Raw genomic sequence first — 19750 nt, 5'->3', positions numbered from 1 at the left:
ACTTTCCTAGAGTATTTGAGGCCTTGTGTTTGATTCCAAGACAGCAAAACAAAGCAACAAAACCCCACACGTCTAACCCCTTTTTTGTCATTTTGACCCTCCACCTCACAAAAAAAAAAAAAAAAAAAAAAAAAAAAAAGCACAAGAGTTTGCACCAGAAGATATAATCCTACTTTCTCATTGGTAAAGTAGAATGTTGCAAAGTTGAGGCATTAGGTTGTCTGAATCTGTAGCCACTACTTACTATGTGTACCCCAGCTTGCTGTGGGGTAGCCCATGGTTTTGTCAGGGGCCCACATGAAATTTTCTCTGAAGGCAGATTGCGTCTGCTGACAGAGTACATTTTAAAGTTTCCAGTGTCAAACATTTACCTTTATGTTCACAATGAAAGGTTATGGTCAAGGTTCCTGTTTTTATTGGTTGCTAATTTACGGTATATGTTGTAAAATCTTTCTTTCTCTAAAGATAAGCATTTTGAATAGATCTACATCTACCTAAAAAAAAGAGTTCTACCATTAACACAAACATGGTCATCTCTTCACTTCTGAATGCACCATTTTCTTTCTTTCCTTTTTTCTGTATGTAGGACAGGGTCTACAGGGTCTCACTACATGGACTGGACTCAGCGTTTCTCCTGTTTTCAGACTCCCAAGTGGTGGGATTACAGGCACGTGCCACCATGCCTAGTCTCAATCGCTAAGTGCAAGGCACGATGGGGGAAATCGAATCCCGGCTGCTGCACTCTGCCTAAGCAGGTGCTTTAGTCCACTGAGCTATCAGGCCAGCCCCTGAATACACCATTTTTATGAAAGATTGTTTAAGAAGCTAAATCTAACAAATAGCTGCAAGCAGCAAACAGTAGTAGCAGCAACTGTCAGGGAAGCAATGTGCACTTTCTTCAACTTTATCACCTACTGAAAACCCTTAATCACTCCACAATGTACTGAATATGCTTCAAGTAGAAATGATATTTGTCCCGACTCTTTCCTTAATATACTGTTAAGACATTCTTAAGAGACTTTAAAATAAATCTTTAGACAATGTTGTCCAGAGGTTAAACAGCTGTTCACATCATTTGTGCAGTACTCCAGAAATACAAGTTCTTCGGCCCCACTATCCAGAACACTCAATATACCAAGATAATCTGGGGCAGTAGCTTGAAAATGTATCATGAAAAAAAGGCCCAAAACCAAATACACACACACACTTCACCTAAATTTAGTCCTCAGAAAAATAAATCAAGTTAAAATGATGAGCTATAGCACATACTGGTGTGGCTAAAATTAATGACCGATGATACCAAATGTTAGTACAGATGCGGAGAAAGTGGAATTCTCTCATATTGCTGGTAGGCAAGCAATTGCTAGAATGACTTTGGGGACTAAAACTAAGTCTGCTAAATCTAAATATACATACGTCCCACGACAGCGGTGATGAACCTATGGCATGAGTGGCCCAGCAGACTCTCATTAAGAACTCTAAAAGGCTGTAAGGACTGTCGCTGTCCTATGATGCAGCAACTTTGATGTCCACCAAAAAACACATATAACAATGTTCACTCCAGCTTATTTGTATGAACTGAAAACAGCACGTGTGCCCGTTTACATTTGAATAGAACCGTAATGTGTGACACATGCACACAATGCACCGCTGCACTGCTGCATGTGGAAGCAGATGCATGCAGACAGAAGGCAGGTTTAATGGCTCCCTTTACATGAGGTTCAAGATTAGGCAAAGCCACGCCAGTGTGACAGAGAAAAAAAAGATACATTCAGAATGGAACTTTAGGCTGGGTCCATAGCTCAGCGGCGTAAGTGCCTGCCTAGCAGGCGCAAGGACCTCAGTTTGAGCCGGGTACAAAAAAAAAAAAAAAAAAACAGTAAAAGGAAGATTTACTGGGAAGAAGAATGAGAAAACTTACTGGGGCAGTATACACATTCCACTTCTTAATCTAAGATACAGTCACCCAGATAATATCTATGTATAGATAAAGATGGATATATAAAACCATATGGAACAGTAAAGATCTACAGCAATCACTGTAGTTTATACCACAACAAAAAGAATTTTTAAATGCCCTGATTAAGACTGCTTTAAGAAGATATATGTGTATATACACACACACACACACATATATATATATATATATATATACATATATATCTTCTTAAGTGTTAGTTTATCTACTTTTCTAAACTGCACTTTTTTTTATTAAGTCACCATATATGGTGCATTTTGAGAAAAACTAACCCAGGGGCAGCTTTCTAATCTTGCAACCTACAACTGGCCCTGAGGCCTCTACTGAAGTCAGTGAGCTTCCTACAGCCCTTCAGCTGTGTTTCCCAGCCCTTGTTTAGCAGATTTAAGAGCTTCCACCTTGGTGTTATAGGAACAAAAATAAATCTGTACATTTCCAAGAAAAACAAGAAACTAGTTTCTTCCCTCAAACCTACTAAAGAAAAGCATTCATAGGAACCACATTCAGTTCAATGAGCTAAAATTTAAAAACAGATCCAGCCTGCCAGCATTTAGTGTATTCAATAATAGCAGTGGTCACCTGGGGCAGCGGAAATAACATGGTAACGATATTTTGAGAGGTTCCTGGAATCAAAACACAGGTCAGATTTTTCCCCTTGCCTTTTGTTTTTCAGGGGAAAATTAGTTATTCTCCTTGGGACTAGGGACAGTTATTTTCATAGACTGTGATATCCAAGCATACTCTATTGCTTCTCACATCTGGTCTAAAACTAGCACAGTGAAAAATCATCTTGTGGCATTAGCCAATCCTCAAGCCAAGAATGGGAACACATTCTGAAGTCGGTAGAGCACAGAGCTCAGGGAACTTATCTCGAGAAAAACAAAAATACCCACCAATGCATAGGGGTTGGCCGTGAGGCATCTCTGGCAACAGCATCTAAAGCAAGTGGCAAATTTAATGGAAGAACAGAAACATTTTGATGACTGCATTAAACTCTAAGAATATGATTACAAAGGAAAATAGCAGTAGAGTACAGAAGTACCACTTCTCTTGGGGCTTCTGTACTATATTACTGCTGCTCTTTATAATTTGAAATAAATCTTTAGATATGTTCTGGTCTGCCATCTCTACCTGTGGAGCTTGGGGTTGAAGCCAGGGCCTCCTCCATGTTAGCTGATTTTTTTTTTTTTAAAGACTTTTAGCAAAGGAGCTCCTACAAACATCTGAGGAAGAATAGTGATTGATTTCAAAGCTTTTATGTAGTTTTACTACCATCCACTAAAACCCCAAAAAATTACAGAGTACAATAAAATATGCTTTGGCTTCTTTACACTACTTAATGAACTGTTCATCTTTTACAGACTTATTCCAACAAACTCCACATCTACTTCAATGCAGTCAATTAGGACTACAGTGTGGTTAATTTTTGACTGTGGCTTTTTGGGGGAGATGACCATAATCAGCTGTGAAAAACCTAAATAACATAATCTTAAATCAAGTGCAGTTGTATTTACGTACAGCTCATCAACTTAATGGAGAAAGTGTGAGCAAACTGAAGTCTTTGGGGCTTGTTTCAATGAACAGATAGAAAAATGACGTGATTAGCACAGCTGTTCTTGGTTAACCAACTCACAAGCCACACACATGGCAAACTCAATTAATCACACTATGGATTTCCCCACAAACTTCTTACCCCTGTACATACTGTGAACATAAGAAGTTCACAAATTGGGAGTTCACTCAACCCCAACATTCTTCTAATTTGTTTTACAAGGACTTGGGAGTTTTGCCACTGGAAAAGTCTCTGTTGCTTTCCTTTTTTTTTTCATTTTATGTATATGGTACAGGGTGTACAAGGACTCTTTACACAGCTCTGACTCCTAGTGATTCTCCTGTTTTCAGCCTCCCAAGTGCTGGGATTACAGGAGCACGCTACCATGCCCAGTCTCAATCGCAGTCTCAGTGTGCCCTGGGGGTGGGGCCAGCATGGCACACTGAGGACTGAACCCTGGCCACTGTGCTCTGCCTAAGCAGGTACTTGAATCCACTGAGCTATCTGGCCAGCCCCCAAGTTTTTAAAAGATTTGCTACTCTCTACCCTGGCAGAGGTTTATAAAGTGAAAACAGATATTGTAACTGATTCTGACTTCTAAAATCAATGAAAATGTTCCTCTAACTACAAAAAAAAAAAAAAAAAAAAAAAAGTGTTCAGTACATTATCAGCAGTTGCCACAGATCCATTTAAAACTGGGTTTTTCTTGATGGATTTAAAATGAAATCATGTTTTCTATTTTTCCTGCAGCAGGGTGTTTTTCAACAGGTCTTATGAATTCCTGGATTATCTGACTTTCTCCCACTAGGCCAATGACAAACTTACAGATGCTATGAAGACTAGAACACCATCCTTCTCCAGTGTTTTATATACAAACACACTCATCAACAAGTGTAATGCATTATTTTGGATATTTCTTATAAAAATCTTTTCCTCCTGGGTGCTCGGGTCCACTTCTGTGAGGCTGACCATTCATCCCCCAAGCTACTCACCCCGTACATGTGCGTGGGATGAGTGCCTACAGGCCAACAGAGTACGAGCAAGCTCCAGGGGGTGGTAAACTCACATCTTCCTCTTCCCAGAGCCTGTTCATTCAGCTCTTGAATGATAAGAATGCCTCAATGCAAGGTTGTCAAGCAGATCAGACTCTGGATGTTAAAACTCGAAAAGCTAATCTTGGACACAAACATTAAAAATTCTTATCTTGAGGGCTTCCACACTCTACTCACTCTTGAATGGGCTTCCAAACATTAAATACATTCCCTGGCTGAAGAAGGCACATCCTCTGAGTCCGCATCTCATTTCCTTTGTTAAATTTAGGAGGGCTGTGGTACAACACCTACAAATTAGCCTTGCAGGCCACCGGCGGCGATGTAAGTCTGCTCTGAGGTCTCCGCAAACAATTTCAAAATCAAAAAGGCAGCCGGCAGAAGAATGACAGCAGCAACAAAATTATCACAACTAGTTATTGACATAAAAAATGATCACAATGAAACCAATGTAATGTCTAACAATTACACTAAGAGCCACGGAAAACTGAGCCACGTGCCTTGAACTTTAAAATCCTTGACTGCGCTCAAACACAGACATCTATGCAAACAGAAATGGGGTTAGAAACCAGAGTTAGAAATGAACCCCTCCCCCCAAGGCTCACACACCCCGTGAACATATTTAGTACTTTCGTGAATACAGTGGAAGCCTTAATTGCCCAAGAAAGCAATTCCCTGAGGCTTGTAATCACAAGCGCTCAGTCTACGATCTGTTCCTGCACTCCTGGGCCCAGCTTTGGCCAGCCAGAACCACTGCCTGCTGCTGGTCTTCCAGCGCTGACCCATGACCCTTCCTAATGTCCTCCCCAGGGTCTGTCCCTTACCCTAGGCCCGGCCCAGCCTTCACAGGCCTTCTCCAGGCCTACACTGGCCACTGTGGAAGCAGCATGCAGGGCTCAGAGACAATTGATTTCTCTTTAATCCAAACTTTGATGTTGATTATATTTATTAATAAATCTTCCTACCTCTTCAGCCCTCCTTAGTATAAGTATTTGACAATGTACATTTTTAAATGTGAGTGTAACAGCCTTCCCTTCTTTTTTTAAAGAATAAAATTTTATTGTTTCCAAATGTGCAGCTGGTTGAGCCTATTCATCATGCATCTTCACCAGCGGCAGGGGCATCTCTGCCCTTGGTGCTTCTGGTATAAATAACTTGAGCTCTGTGCTTTGAGACCAGCTTGACAAGCTCTTTACTAAGGAGCTCCTGAAGGGCTGCTCTGGCCAGTGATCCACGGATCTTCAGCCTCTCCGAGACCACAACAGGCATTGTAAGTTTATAGCTGGGAACATCCTTACAGAGTTTGTCATAAGTAGCTTTATCAATCAGAACCAGGTTGTTGAGACTGTCCTGAACTTTGCTGTTAGACCACTTCTTTTTGGCTTTGTCCCCAGATTTGTTCACAGGGTGTTGGTCTCGCTTGGCCACCTTTCCAGTATTTTTCTTCTTCTTGTCATCTTTCAGCAGCACTGCAAAGCCTGGAGAGCAGCGGCTACCACTCCTCTTATTTTTTTGTATTTGAGACAAGCTCTTACCACATAGTTTAGGCTGTCCTTGAGCTCACTATGTACCCCAGCCTAGTTCTGAACTCTCTGTAATTCACCTGCCTCAGCCTCCCAAGTGCTGGGATTACAGACATGCACCACATCTGGCTCTCCCCAATCCCATTCTTATCTGCAGTTTTGCTTTCTGTAATATCAGTTGACCTTGGGCAACTGGTCTGAAAATAATGAATGGGAAATTCTAGAAATAAACAATTTGTAAGTTTTAAATTGTGTGCCTTTTCTGAGCCACCCTGCTCCATCCTGCCTGACATATGAATCCTCACTTCATCCAGTGTATCTGTGTGGTATATGCTACCTGCCTGTTGGTCACTTAGCTCTCTTGTTTGTCAGATCCTAACTACTGGAGTATCCTGGTATTATAATGTCTGTGCTCAAATAACCCCTATTTTACTTCATCATGGCCCCAAAGAACAAGAGTAAGATGGTGGTAATGTAATAGCAGTACACTGTTATAACTGTTCTTTTGTTGCTGTTGTTCATTTTCCTGTGTCTAACTTACAAATAAAATCTGACCTGCATGGCTAAGGAGGAAATGTTGTATATATAGCTTGGCCTAATCCTGAGTCACAAGCATCCAACAGAGGTCTTGGAACATATCTCCCCTGAATAAGGGGAAACTGCTGAACAGTCACGAAGACAGGAAGGTCAAACACTACTTCTTTATCTCTGCTCCTCGGGACCTTACACAGATTTGAGTATATGTTAAAAAAGAGGAGCAGAGGAGTAGACAGGGAATAAGTAATTGAATAGCTACAGAAAACAACCTGGAGAAGACAAAATTCTTCAGACTTCTATTGCTAAGCTGTTTCTGGGATACACACCCCAAATCTGTTCCACATTCAAGCCCTATAAACAGCTATTCCCTTGGCTCTTTTACTCATGGCTTTCTGCTTCCGTCATGTAAAGTTCTACTCTGTGTTGGAGTCTTGTTTTCCTCCAGTCTCAAGCCTGGAGGGACTCTATTCCTGTGTTCACTCATATAGAAATACAACTTCCTTCAAAAGCCTACAATTTACACTTAATCTTCTGAGAAGTTTTTCTCTGCTCCCTCTCACCTAAACCTTGAGCACCTTCTTTTTCTTCCTCCTTACTCTTTTCAGAACTTGTGCTAAATAAACTCATCCATTTGGTACTTTTTCATTGTATTTTCTGATTACTTTCTATTTGCTTTTCCTAAGTATTGATAACCTTGGCTATTTCATAATTTCAAAAGCTAGTGTCATTCTTACAATAACACCTAAAGAGCTGGGTCAAAAATAACCAAATATCTACTGTGGCGAATAGTTCAATTTAATTTGTCAAAACTCAGTAAGAAGCTCTTGGAGATGTTTGCATCTCCCTTTTTTTTAGTTTATTTAGTAGGGTCTCACTATGCAGCTTGGGCTCATTCTCCTGTTTTCAACCTCTCCAGAGTGGATTACAAGCCTATGCCACCATGCCCAGTCTCGGTGGCCAGCTCAATGGTGCTGGGGATTGAACCCCAATCCCTGAGCTTGCCTAAGCAGGAGCTTAGTCTGCTGAGCTAACTTGCTGGCCCTCTCACCTTCTTGTTCAGGACAATTAGATTCTGTTCTGTAATGGTTAAGCCAGTGAGTCTGCCTGCCCACCTGTTTTCTCTCTGACTCTGTCTCTCTTCCTCCCTATCTGTGTCTCTCTCTCTTTTTCTCTCTCTCTCCATCTCTTTCTCTCTGTCTCTCCCCCTGCTCTTTCTCTCCCCCTGCTTCAAACCTATAAAAGTTTCTCTCCAAACTGACCAAAGACGTCAGTATAAAACAAAACATAGGGTATAACTGAAATACTTTTGACATCTTTTTTAAGTGTAGCAAAAAAGGGAGAATTCAAGTTGAACAGTACAATCCTGAACTCACCTTCTTCTGTAGGATTAAACCCACAGATGTCACAAATACACCGGACCCACTTGTTCATCTCCTCCTCACTGTCTGCTACCAAGTAGAAAATCCGGTCAATAGTGTTGATATCAAAAATGTAGCTGTTTTCAAACTCTTTCTTGTTAAATGTCAATCCAGCGTCAACTTGCTGACATAAGTTGAGATCGATAATACGAATAGGCTTCTTGGCATGATCATTTTTATAATACTCCAAGACATCTGGATCTCCAGTCAAACGGCCACTGCGTAGCACAAACCATCTTCTCTTCCATGCCTAGGAATAATAAAAAAAAAGTATCCGTTTAGTATTAGAGAAAATTACTGAAAAAGACACACACTTATTAAGCCAATTTTGTAAGTGCATTGTCTAGAAAAAGTCACAGTTGTTTTCTACAGGATAACTGGCCACTGTTAATGGCAAAGTTAGCAGGGGTTCAAATTAACTTAATGATGTCTAAGTTTAGAATCTTCTAGGAACTCTCCTCTGATATAATATCAAGTCAACAAACCAATGAAAGCTTGATTTCTGCTAAATATACAAATAACGGTTTCAACAAATTATGTTGGGGCCAGGGGTATAACAGCGCCTGCCTGGCAAGTGTGAGGTCCTGAGTGCAATTCCCAATACCAAAAGCTATCATGCTGGGAGAGAAAAGGATATAAATACACAAAGGAGTAGACATACAAGCAGTGGCAAAAGGACAAACAGTGTATGACTCTTCTTATAGGAGCTCTCTGCTGTGATCAAGTTCCCAGGAACAGAAAGCAGAACAATGGTTTCTGAGGACTGGTGGGAAGGGGATCCAGGGAGTTCGTGTTTAGTGGGTACGGTTTCAGTTGGGGAAGATAACGAGAATTCTACAAATGCACAGTGGTAACTGTTGAATAACAACCCGTTGTCCTTACTAATACTACATTACACAGTCAAGACAGAACGCTAAACCACCCAGTTTAAAAAGATTAAAAAAAAAAAAAAAAGTAATGGATTTTCATGCTTTACTATCACTCCTCTTCCTAAGCTTCTTACAGACTTTATAGAATTCATTCTTTCTCTCTATCTCTCCCCAACTCGTGTGTGTGTGTGTGTGTGTGTGTGTGTGTATGTGTCTGTTGCAGGGCAAGGAGGGATAAGGGGCAAAACAGCTTTCGAAACTGCTGCCTAGAAAGCAAGCACCAGATGCCTCTCCCTTTTGGCCAGCGGCTCACTTACAGATTCTACAGAGCTGCCTGCATTCTCTGATACGAGATACAACTTTCTTAGACTTTCTCATCTTCCCAGCAATCTAGATCTGTCCTCAGTATCACCTCCCTTCAAAGATTTTGTATTTTTAAATTCTGAGCTTAATATTATGCCTAAGGAAGGGCTAACACCTCTTACTACTATCCACTCCAAAATCTTTATTCACTAAGAAACAATCATAGCAGAATGAAATGACTGAGTCTTGTTCCTCAAGCTTTAAACTCTATACATCTGCGTCTGGACAAGCCTTACTCCTTTTTGAGGTTCATCCTTCAGAACAGTTAGCTAAATTTGTCCAAGACCTTATTTTAGCAAGTCATGGTCACCTATGGTTATGGTTTACATCTAAAATGTCCCCAGAGAGCTTGATGTCTGGAAGGTGACTGGGTCCTGGTGTGCCGGACTCCTCAGTGGATTCAGCCACTGGTGAGCTCGGTAGCTAAAATACACAATCTTTGGAGTGAGGAGATAGTGAGCACAGGTCTAGATTGCTGGGAAGATGAGGAGAAAGTCATTAGGAGGTTGGCCCGGACAGCAGAGGGGACTGAGCCGGAAGGGCGCACTCTTGCACATGTCTCCTCCCTTCTCTCTCTGCTTCCTGGCTTCCACAAGTTCGCCTTCTATGTCCCATCATCCCCTTTGCCAGCTAATCATGTGCGAAAACTGCAAGCCAAAATCAACTTCTCCTTTTAAGTAGCAGGTAGTGGGTGTTTTGTCCTAGTGACAAGAAATCGGCTAGGACACCCAGTAAGAGACCTTCTATCCTTGGACTAAACACTGGACATCACCTCCCCGGAACAGGCACTCTGGCCAGCAGAAGGACACGGCACAAAGCCCCGTGGAGTCACAGGTCCGCACTGCCCTTTCTGTCCACTTGGAAATCACGGCGAAGCACCTGGCACAATGTTTCCGTGCATCAGTTTCAGGAATTATCACCACAAGTAACAAGTCTCTTCTCCAGGGACAACCTGGGTTACAGCAGCCCTGTGCTTCCAGGAATTTTAACTCACAGTTTCATGCTAAGCAGAAATGCAGTCGGACCAAAGATGCTCACTAATGATCCCAAAGTTCACATATGCTAATTTCCCCAAAATACTATGACTGTGTTTCCACTAACATACGTACGTCAATAAAACAATCACTCGAATCTACTAAAAGCCCCCCAAAGCAATGATAGGTTCTCCATGTTTTTGTTTCCTCACAAAATTTGGAAAATGCAATACAGAGGAATTATAGAGACAATTTTAAACTGTAGCTGGCTATGTTTCATCCTGAAAAGCACACAAGAAAGAGAAAATAAAAGGATTAATAACTAAAATACATTTGTTTCTCTACTAGATATTTAGCCTTAGCTTCTATTATCATCAAATTTTATAATAAATTCTGATAGGAAGTGGTTTTTTGAGTCATAGTTCCCTGTTAGAGGCTAGAAAAGTATGACACTGGTTGGAAACAGAGTGGGGAAACTTACAGAAAAGGATCCTCAGGGATCCAGAAGCTGACTTCCCAGTTTTTAGTACAACAGACAATTATACGGATAACTGGGTTCCTAAAGGTGATGACTTTAGGAGTAGCATTTCAAGAGATTCTTTAAGTTACATCCACTCAGGAAAATTTAGGTAGCTGGTTATTCCAAAAATACTGTGCTCTGAAAAAACTTATAATGAGAGAAAAAGACATATAGAGAATTCATATACCTACCCACCCGGAGCTTCCTACTTATGAAGAAAATATTTAAGCTGTATGACAATGCTTTGGCACGTAGTAATTCTGGCCAAACATTTGTCGAGATATTGCTAACAGATAGCTATTCATAGGTGAGGAAATGTACACAATCCTTCAGCATGAAAATTATTAGAAAAATCATAAAAAAGGCCTAGAACTATTAAGCAGTTCTTTAAAATCATTAGCATTTTAAATTAAATTCTCCACCTGAGTACAGTTCAGTGAGAAAAAATACAGAACTAATTTCTGGAAGAAGATAGAGTTCTACAGACATTTTATTTTTTTTTAATATTTTTTAATTTACTTTTTAGCAGAAGCAGGGTAGGTGTTTTAAATATTATTGAAAACTTACAAAGTGTTAGATTCATGTAAATTTGGCCCAGGATTATAAAAATCAGTTCATTTATTATATGCTTATTTGCTTCAAAATAAATAGAAGTCATCCATGAGTAAAATTAAGCCTCTATGGATACTGCCCAGTAAACATGAAAGAATTATGGGGAAGTGCAGGGAGGAGAAAACAGAACATTGCACTTTTTCATCTGGCCATCAGAGAGTCTTTCCCTTGGTGATTGTTCCAGATAGCTGAGGTTTCACTTGTAAATACAGAGAGAACTTCTTCACACTTGCAGAGAAATCTTTCCAACAGGCCTTACTACGTAATTCACTGAACACAATTCATCCACTCCCTCATGATTCAGACTAAGTAGTGCAGCTTCTCTGCTGTATTTCAGCGACCGCCTCTGTGGCTCTGGGGCCCCCAGTTCACACAGTACAACCCTGCTGGGTCTGTACAGTTCACCTATCATCTTTCAAATGCAGCTTCTGTCTTTTCTCTCAAATTTTATCAACTGTCACTTTTCTCTCCTGATAATTTGATATCAGGAAGCCAAGCTCTTTCCTGTTGCAGAGACTTCTGCACATGCTACTTCCTAGATCTATCGTGTTCTTTCTCCTGGTCTCTGGCCCTTCAGCCCTCTCTTTCTCAACCATCTTCAACCCAATATCCCAATGAAAGCAGGATGTAGTCTTGGGGACCCTGAAGTCTGACCACACTGTGATCTTTATAAGGCTACAAAGATCAAGTTTTCTTCATATTACACTATTTGTTTTCAGCATCTGAGACCCTAACCACACTGCAAAATCTAACAAGATAATGGCTACATCTGCTGCATTGTATTCCATACCCAATACACAACACAGTACCTACTACACTGAAATATTTATACAGCCAAAAAAGAATTCCCCTATAAGTACAAAGCTGTAAAATTTGTGAGAGTATTAAATTTGCTACATGGGATACAATGAAAAGAAATGCTTTTAAAGCCTTTTCTACCCGAGGAAAAAAGCTCCAATATCGCATGCTTATGTGACAAGTAAAACTAAGATAACTATACCAAAATGCATGCATAGACATCTTGGGAACATAACGAAAACAGAAAAGAATGTGTATGCCTTTGGCTGTGTCATGCTTTGTGCTCCAGCTGTCTGTGGCTTCTCCCATCCATTCCTTTGCTTCTCTGTTTAAATCACATCCTTGAAATCCTCAAAGCCCCTAGGAAGCAAAACAGCTAAGAAGTGAGTAGCCATGTGCTAAGGTAGCTGCACGGGATGCCCTGGGCCAGCGATTACAGAGGCCAATAGACGCTATACAAAGCATGACTGCTTACAGCAGGAAATTACCACATTAAAGCGCAGAATTTAGCCAAGTAGCACCTGCTACTTATTTATTTATTTTTAACATGGTCCAAATGTGAATGTTTGTCTCAGTCTCAAAATGAGTCACTCTCACTGAATCTGGCACCGATATAACCGGACAACAAAAGCAATTACATAAACTACACACTTTAATAAGGCAGATACAAAGGTTCTCTGGATTATGGTACAAAGCACAATTTAGCCACAGAATAAAGCTTCAAGCTTGACAAGAGGACTGACATCAGCACCCTCGCTAATCACAGCACAAAAGCGTCTCTATGTTTGGTCAGAGCACAAACGGGCCTGCATAAATCAGTCTTTGTTATCTGAAAATATCTGGGATTCTTAAAGTTTGTCCTATTTTTATCCTTGCTGCCTTGGTAGCCCCAGGGAAAGCTGTGCACGGCTTCACCAACCCTGCCAAGCAGTAACAGACAAAACGGACAAGTTTTCCAGAAACCCTCAAAACCAAATCCTCAAAGCAACTGTAAACAAAATTTATGTGAAAAAAAAAAAAAATCCCAAAAACATTTTAACTAATTTGACTTCTATTATGAACAAGGAGACAAAGAGAAACTTGCAAGAAGCTTTCATAGTTGAGAACTATTTTGTTGTCCTACGTGCAAATACAGTGCAATTTGAAGTTGAACAAATATTGTAACATAACATCAGCAAGCCTGCATCTTGATGTAGCGCAGAAGGGCCACTCCCGCACCAGGCTCTTTTCCCAGTGATTCCTATACTCACAGGCGAAGGCCCAAATTCTCAGGAAGGGCACATGGGGCCCTCTAGCTATCTCTTGGCTCCAACCCCTAATCTTTCTGGCCCTGTCTTTTAATCTATCTTCCAAGCACACTTCAAGGCCTTGCAGCCCCCACCCACAACCCTCTGCTCTGTCCTACCTCTGGCCCGGCCACATGCTGTCCCCTGGACTCAATCTCCAGCAGGGCATGGGGGAAGTTCTCACACTGTCTCTGCTCCTTATGGGGATACTGAACCGATTGCAACCTGGTCAGCTCTTTTAGGAATTGTCAGCAGAGGACAGATGTGTATGAAGAAAATAGTGTTAGAAACTAAAGATCAGAAGCATGTTTGAACTTCTCTTTGGAAGAACTGTTCCTTTAAAATACTGTCTGTAGGGCTGGGGAGATGGCTCTGTGGAACAAGCACTTCCCTGGCAAGCGCAAGGGCCTGAGTTCAATCCCCGGTTCCGAAAAAAATAAAATAAAATAAAATAAAATAAAATAAAATAAAATAAAATACTGTCTATATGCAAGCCAGACTGAAGACAGATTTGTCTCAGAGAAGCTAGATTTTAAAACAAGGTTATCACTCACTATAGGGACTAAGTACATTATGGCAAGAAAGTACAGATGGAGTCCCATCACTTAGTGGGAGGGGAAAGATTTTCCATCTGGATTAGTCCCAAACCATTACTTGCTATAACATTATTAACAATTTCATAAAATGTCAAGTTAGCCTTAACAGCTAATGGATTCAGTTTTAAGGAAAAACACTGTTACCACCTGCTTATTTTTTCACCTCTCTACAGTCCGAGTGATGTTTGCCAGCACTCTCGGCCCTTTGTCTGTACCTTTCTCCATAACCAATATATGGTAACAAAAGCAGCACCAGGGCTGCTGCTGTGGCATTCAGCTCTGACTGCATATTAAACATATCCAGAAAACTTAATTAAAAAGAAAAGGTGCTTCAGGTTGGACCCACTACGTCGTATTGGCCAAAGGGCTTCCGAGACACCGGTCTTGGTTTTAAATGCTCAACAGACAATTCTAATGTGCCCCTAAGATGGAAGGCCACGGGCTCAACCCATAATCAGAATTGTGCTGCTCTTTTAAACAGAATTACAGGGAGGGGGTGAAAAACCCCAAGGTCCTTTCAAGTTCCTGCCTGATTCTTTTGGCTCTCAAGCTTTCTGCTGAGCCAAAGTAGTTTAGATCTTCCTTCTTTCGTTTTTGCTCATCCATCCCATTGGTAAAAATTCTGAACTGTTTTCAAACCTGGTCATCCTTCAGGGCTCCTTCCAACTCTCGTGCCTTCCTATCCACACTGCTCCTCCACCCCCAACCATCGTTCTAGCCTACGATGTCTCTTGCTTTGCCATGGGACCCACTGGAACTGTTGGTTATTTTACCTTTCCATACTGTCCAGGTGCTTCCAAATTATCTTCCCAACTAGACACCAAGCACCTTGGATCCCAGGGTCATTCCTGCCTCTGTTTTTTTACATACTGCCTCCATAAGATGCCTTAAAAGTTTTCTGTTCATCAACATGACCACAGAGACCGAGTGACTTAAATGAGCTGATCTCAGGGAAAGAAAACAAAAGCCCAACGTTGTAGAAGTCCAAGTCCCTGGCACACCAGGTTCTTTCAAATCCCACTCACCTGCCTCCCCTCTCCAGTCTCTCAGCTCCACAGATGGCCACAGCACACACTGGCCGTCAGGTGACACTGGCCATGAGGTGACGGCAGCTAGGTGCTCAGGTGTTGCTGACATTTACCAAAGGAGTAAGAACAGCACTGCCTACATTCCTGGGCCGAATGCCCTTGCTCCAGGAAGCCTCACCAAAGTGCAATGGAGCTTGTCATTGTGAAAGCTCTTTAAGAGGAATTTCACAGCTGATATTTTGGAAAAAAAAAAAAGACTATGAGTCCTTCTGTAGAATTCGAAATGTATGTACAATAACAGAAATTTGGAAGAAGTCAGTGTTGGAGATGGGTGTCTCACACCCCTAGCTCCAAAATGCTCTTTCTTTTTTATTCGAAATTTCATTAGCAGGATATAGATTAAATAAATTATGTGACATTTCTACAATAAATCTATACAAAACATCTAAGAATGAAATATATATATATATATATACAATAAATCTATACAAAACATCTAAGAATGAAATATATATATATATATATATATTTCAATAATAACTATTAAATGAAAGATGCAGAATTGCACATGTGGTATAATCCTACTTTTCTGACATAGCTGTGCACATGGACACGCACAGTAAAATATCGTGGCAGATGAGGTCTGAAAAGGTGTCGACCAAATTTGGAACTCTGGTACCTCTAGGTATTCAACAGGAAGGGGAGGGTGAGAAAATTTGTGCATTTTTATTTATATGCTTTGGTATAATCTTTTTTTCCCCAGAGAGCTTCCATTTATTACTTCATAGTAATTTTTAAAAATTACATGTTAAAAAGTGTGTTGTTCCCAAAAGAAAGTCACATAAAAATTTTAAATCTGAGAATGACGTGCACAGAGACAAAAAGCAAGAATTTCCGTGTGCAAGGAAGTCACATTTCTCTACTACTCTGGAATTAGTGAATGAGTTCAGCCTTTCTTTTAAATATAAAATTTCAGGGTACATCTGTGAAGAGCCTGAGTCAGAAAACACTCTAAACAAACAAAGCCCAGTGACGGTTTTAAAAACTAGAACTTACAGGGTTAAAAGCAAGTAAGGCCCACTGGGAACACTGAAAATAGAGGAACACATTTCCTTTTCTCTGCCCTTAAAATCCAGGGATTATAATATTTATATTGCTTTAATTTTCTCTAAAAGCCACAGCAATTAATGGTCCTCCATTTGGGTATTTCAACACCTAAAATAAGCACCTTGGGAATTGCTTTATTAAAAATATTAAATTTCCATAATAATATTACAAGGGTAAATAAAATAAAGAAAAACAAATTAACTACAAAGCAGGGACAAAAGCAAACCATGTGCTTTAAAATTTTCGAGTTGTTTTCCAGGAAGCTCCATCTTTTCTCATAGAGCAAAATAAGGAAAAAACAGGCTCGCTGGAAGTTTCCACTCCACTGGCTCTATCATTACAATCATCTGTTCCAAACACACACAAGCCTAAAATTTCCTGTTTTCGAACTATTGTCACCATTTTCTAGCCTTGTGCTGTCTGTGCTAACTTTAGCTTAGTAATATAAACAAAAGAACGCACTGAACATAACGCAGAACAATACCCAGATCCAAACTTTCAAATGTTCCATAAACCTTTTAAATATTAGAGTTTCTATACATTACTTGAATGAAGAAGATTCATGCTGGAAAGAAAACAATTTTAAAAGGGGAAAAATAAACACCCAGAAACACAAAACCAAATTTAATTCAAATACTACAGTAGCCAAAGAAAAAATTCAGGAAACTGTGAAATATCAATAATAGTGCACATAATTTATGTACTGCCACCACTGCTGCATCGATGTCTACCTCAAAGCGGAGGCGTAAGTTCCACATGAAACCAACCCCGCCCCACAAAAAGCAAAGAACTTATATGCACAAAGCAGTTCTTACATCTTTTCTGATGCCCAGATAACTTGGAGCAACTGATTAAGGGCAGCTTTTCCTAAATGAAGGTGCATCAGAGACTATTTCAGGGGTGCTCAGGAGTCCTGGGTGCAGGGGAAGGGTCTTGGAAGCTCTCCGTACATAGCACAGTTTGGTTTGAAGGCAGTCTGTCCCTCCACCTAGGGAAATGTGATGACCAGCCTTTCACAGGAAATCAGGTCACCTCGTGGCTTGAAGTCCTCACAGGGCGGCCGGGTAGCTCATGTGTACCTCCATTTCATCAATGTGCTATTCCATCGTCACAATCCCAACTGCAGGAGGAGAGTCTGTGCTAACTGTGAGGGTTTCCCAGGTTTCCTTAACCTGACCGGGAGGCTGAAGAGAGACACAAACCTGACTGAGAGGAGATCCAAGGTCACCACGCGCCCTTCTGTGTGAGACAGCTGCAACCTGGGTGACACTAAGCTCTGTGAGTGCTGGAAAGAGGCAGCCTCCTGAGCTTCATCCCATCAGCTCAGGTGAGGACATGAGCACAGGTACATGAGACAGTTACAGGCACTCGCCCCTCCTCAGAGAGCAGCTTCTGGCCTGTCTCTGGCTTACCCAGCTGACATTTGGAACAGGACTTGAAGGCAGTGAAGGATGCCTGTCTGCCTCTGTCTTCCGCGTGCCCCCCCCAGGAACCTGTGAAGGCGGAGGTGGTAGAGACATCCGCCAGAGTCTTACCAACCTGGCTGAGTACAGCTAAACTGCAGTAAAGTGTCATGACCATTTTCCTGAGCGCCAACTTATCCCCACAGTTGTTGAGCCATTATTTCCACTTCTAAGAATCCCCTCTAGGAAAATAGTGCAAAATTTAACTAACTACTACACACTAAAATGTTCAACACAGTGTCATTTCTAGTAATAAATATGCAACAGAACGCAGGATGACCAACTACCCCTGTCTTCCCAGGACCTCATATTTAGGACTCATACCTATTTTTTTAGTACAAAAATCTATTTTTTAGTTACAATAATTAATACATTACATATTGTTGTCTTTTTAGTAGTTATTCCTAGTACAAGATGCAGACATGATATCTTGTCTAAACACTATTAGTTCAAAACTTTCTTCTCATTGAACTAAGAGAAAGTAGCTGTATATCTATGCTATTTTGTATATACAGAGATATATTTTTTCACTGCAAAATGGTCCTTCATTTATATTCCCTTTTTTGTTTACTTTTGTCAGAGTTGTGTATTCCATCACCATTCATATATTGTAGGTGTATGAATTCAGCACAGTTATCCAATATAGTCCAATAGTCTATAATAGTAGTTGGTTATTTGCATGACTGGCAGTGTCAGAATTTGTTGACTTGAGCCTTTTACAGCTCAGCATATTATACTTTTCTGCTAGATAGTTAAAACCAAGATAAAGCAAGACCTATATAACAAGAAACGTAACTTTTGTATCTGACAAGGTCAGTCAAATCCCCTCAGGACTTACCCTGACACCCTGTACAACAGTTTATAGACCTTTTGTCAGTATCAGCCATTTGAGTGAGTCACGGCCATTGCTTGACCAATTTGCTCTCTGTGAAAGCCTGAGAGAGTGTTCTCTCTCCAGGTGACTCTCCTTAGGCACACTCTACATCGTCAATCACTTTCCTCTGTGGCCCCATAATCTCCTTGATCAGAAAATTTGGGACACCACTGAGTTACAGGATGTTACAGTACAGGTTCCCTTATGTCCTGAGTCCTCACCGAACTTGAAAGGCTAGAGCTAAAATGTTGGCTATCCTTGTAGCCCTTCTTTTTCTCTAATTTTTGGTCTGCCAACTTAAGTTGTTAACCCTTCAGAAGAGACGCTTAATGCTATTATTACCTTAGAACACAGACTATTGAGCTTAACATCAGTATCTGTCTGAATATACAATGCTTTAGACATAACATGGATCAGGTAATTTCTGTCAACTGTTGATATGCCAAACTGTAAATCCGTACAGAAAGTGAAAATAAATAATAAAAAATAAGAGAAAAAATAGAAATAAATAATTACAATTTTTTACACAGAAATTTAGAAATCTAATCATAGACAACATTGTAGCAGGACAGTAGGACTCACATCTAACTCCCTATCTTTCTCCCAAGTTCTGGGCTAACTGAAATGGTCAACTGCAGTAAGAAATTGAATACATAAATTAGAATTATATTTTGTATGGGTTTTTTTCTCCTACATAGTTTGCAGAATTTCCATAATACTGAGAAATCATGGAATAAACTCTTCTTTCCATTTGCAATAAGTAGAATCAGGTATGAGGAAACACGGGCACCACCGTGATTTCTGCACTTTCTGCTACCCTGTCGCCTGTGCCAGGTCAGCTGCTGATCCCAAGCCCCTTGTACCCATCTCCATCACAGCATTCTCCTCTTCAGTTCCAACCAATTCTCTGTGTAGCTACTTTCTTCTATCAAGACTCCGTCTTATTCTTTGTAAAGGGCTTAATGTACTGCAGGGTAAGCAAGGACCTGGCAAAGGGGCAGGTGGGACTACTGTCCCCTGACTGAATGAACAGATGACAAAGTGTCTCTGCATGCCCCTGAAGAGCCTGTCTCTGCTCTTCATCAACTTAAAGGATCATGGATCACACACACACACACACACACACACACACACACACAGTGGAAAAATATTTTTAAATAGATAAAGAAACCCAACAGCAGGATTTCTTACTATTGTACGAGT

General features: G+C 40.6%; 1 protein-coding gene across 1 annotated transcript in view; it reads right to left on the bottom strand.

Moving 5' to 3' along the window:
- Window positions 1-19750, bottom strand: part of Gab1 (GRB2 associated binding protein 1) — a gene marked incomplete at its 3' end in the record, with an annotated part of 119831 nt that overhangs the window by 24846 nt on the left and 75235 nt on the right. Inside the window, exon 2 of the mRNA XM_023706481.1 lies at window positions 8013-8307. Within this exon, the coding sequence (XP_023562249.1) occupies window positions 8013-8307 (295 nt within the window). The remainder of the gene's footprint in view (window positions 1-8012; window positions 8308-19750) is intronic.

Source organism: Octodon degus, unplaced genomic scaffold, assembly GCF_000260255.1.
Source record: "Octodon degus isolate 3935 unplaced genomic scaffold, OctDeg1.0 scaffold00260, whole genome shotgun sequence".
Lineage (NCBI taxonomy): Eukaryota > Metazoa > Chordata > Mammalia > Rodentia > Octodontidae > Octodon > Octodon degus.
This window is presented reverse-complemented; position numbering and strand designations above follow the sequence as displayed.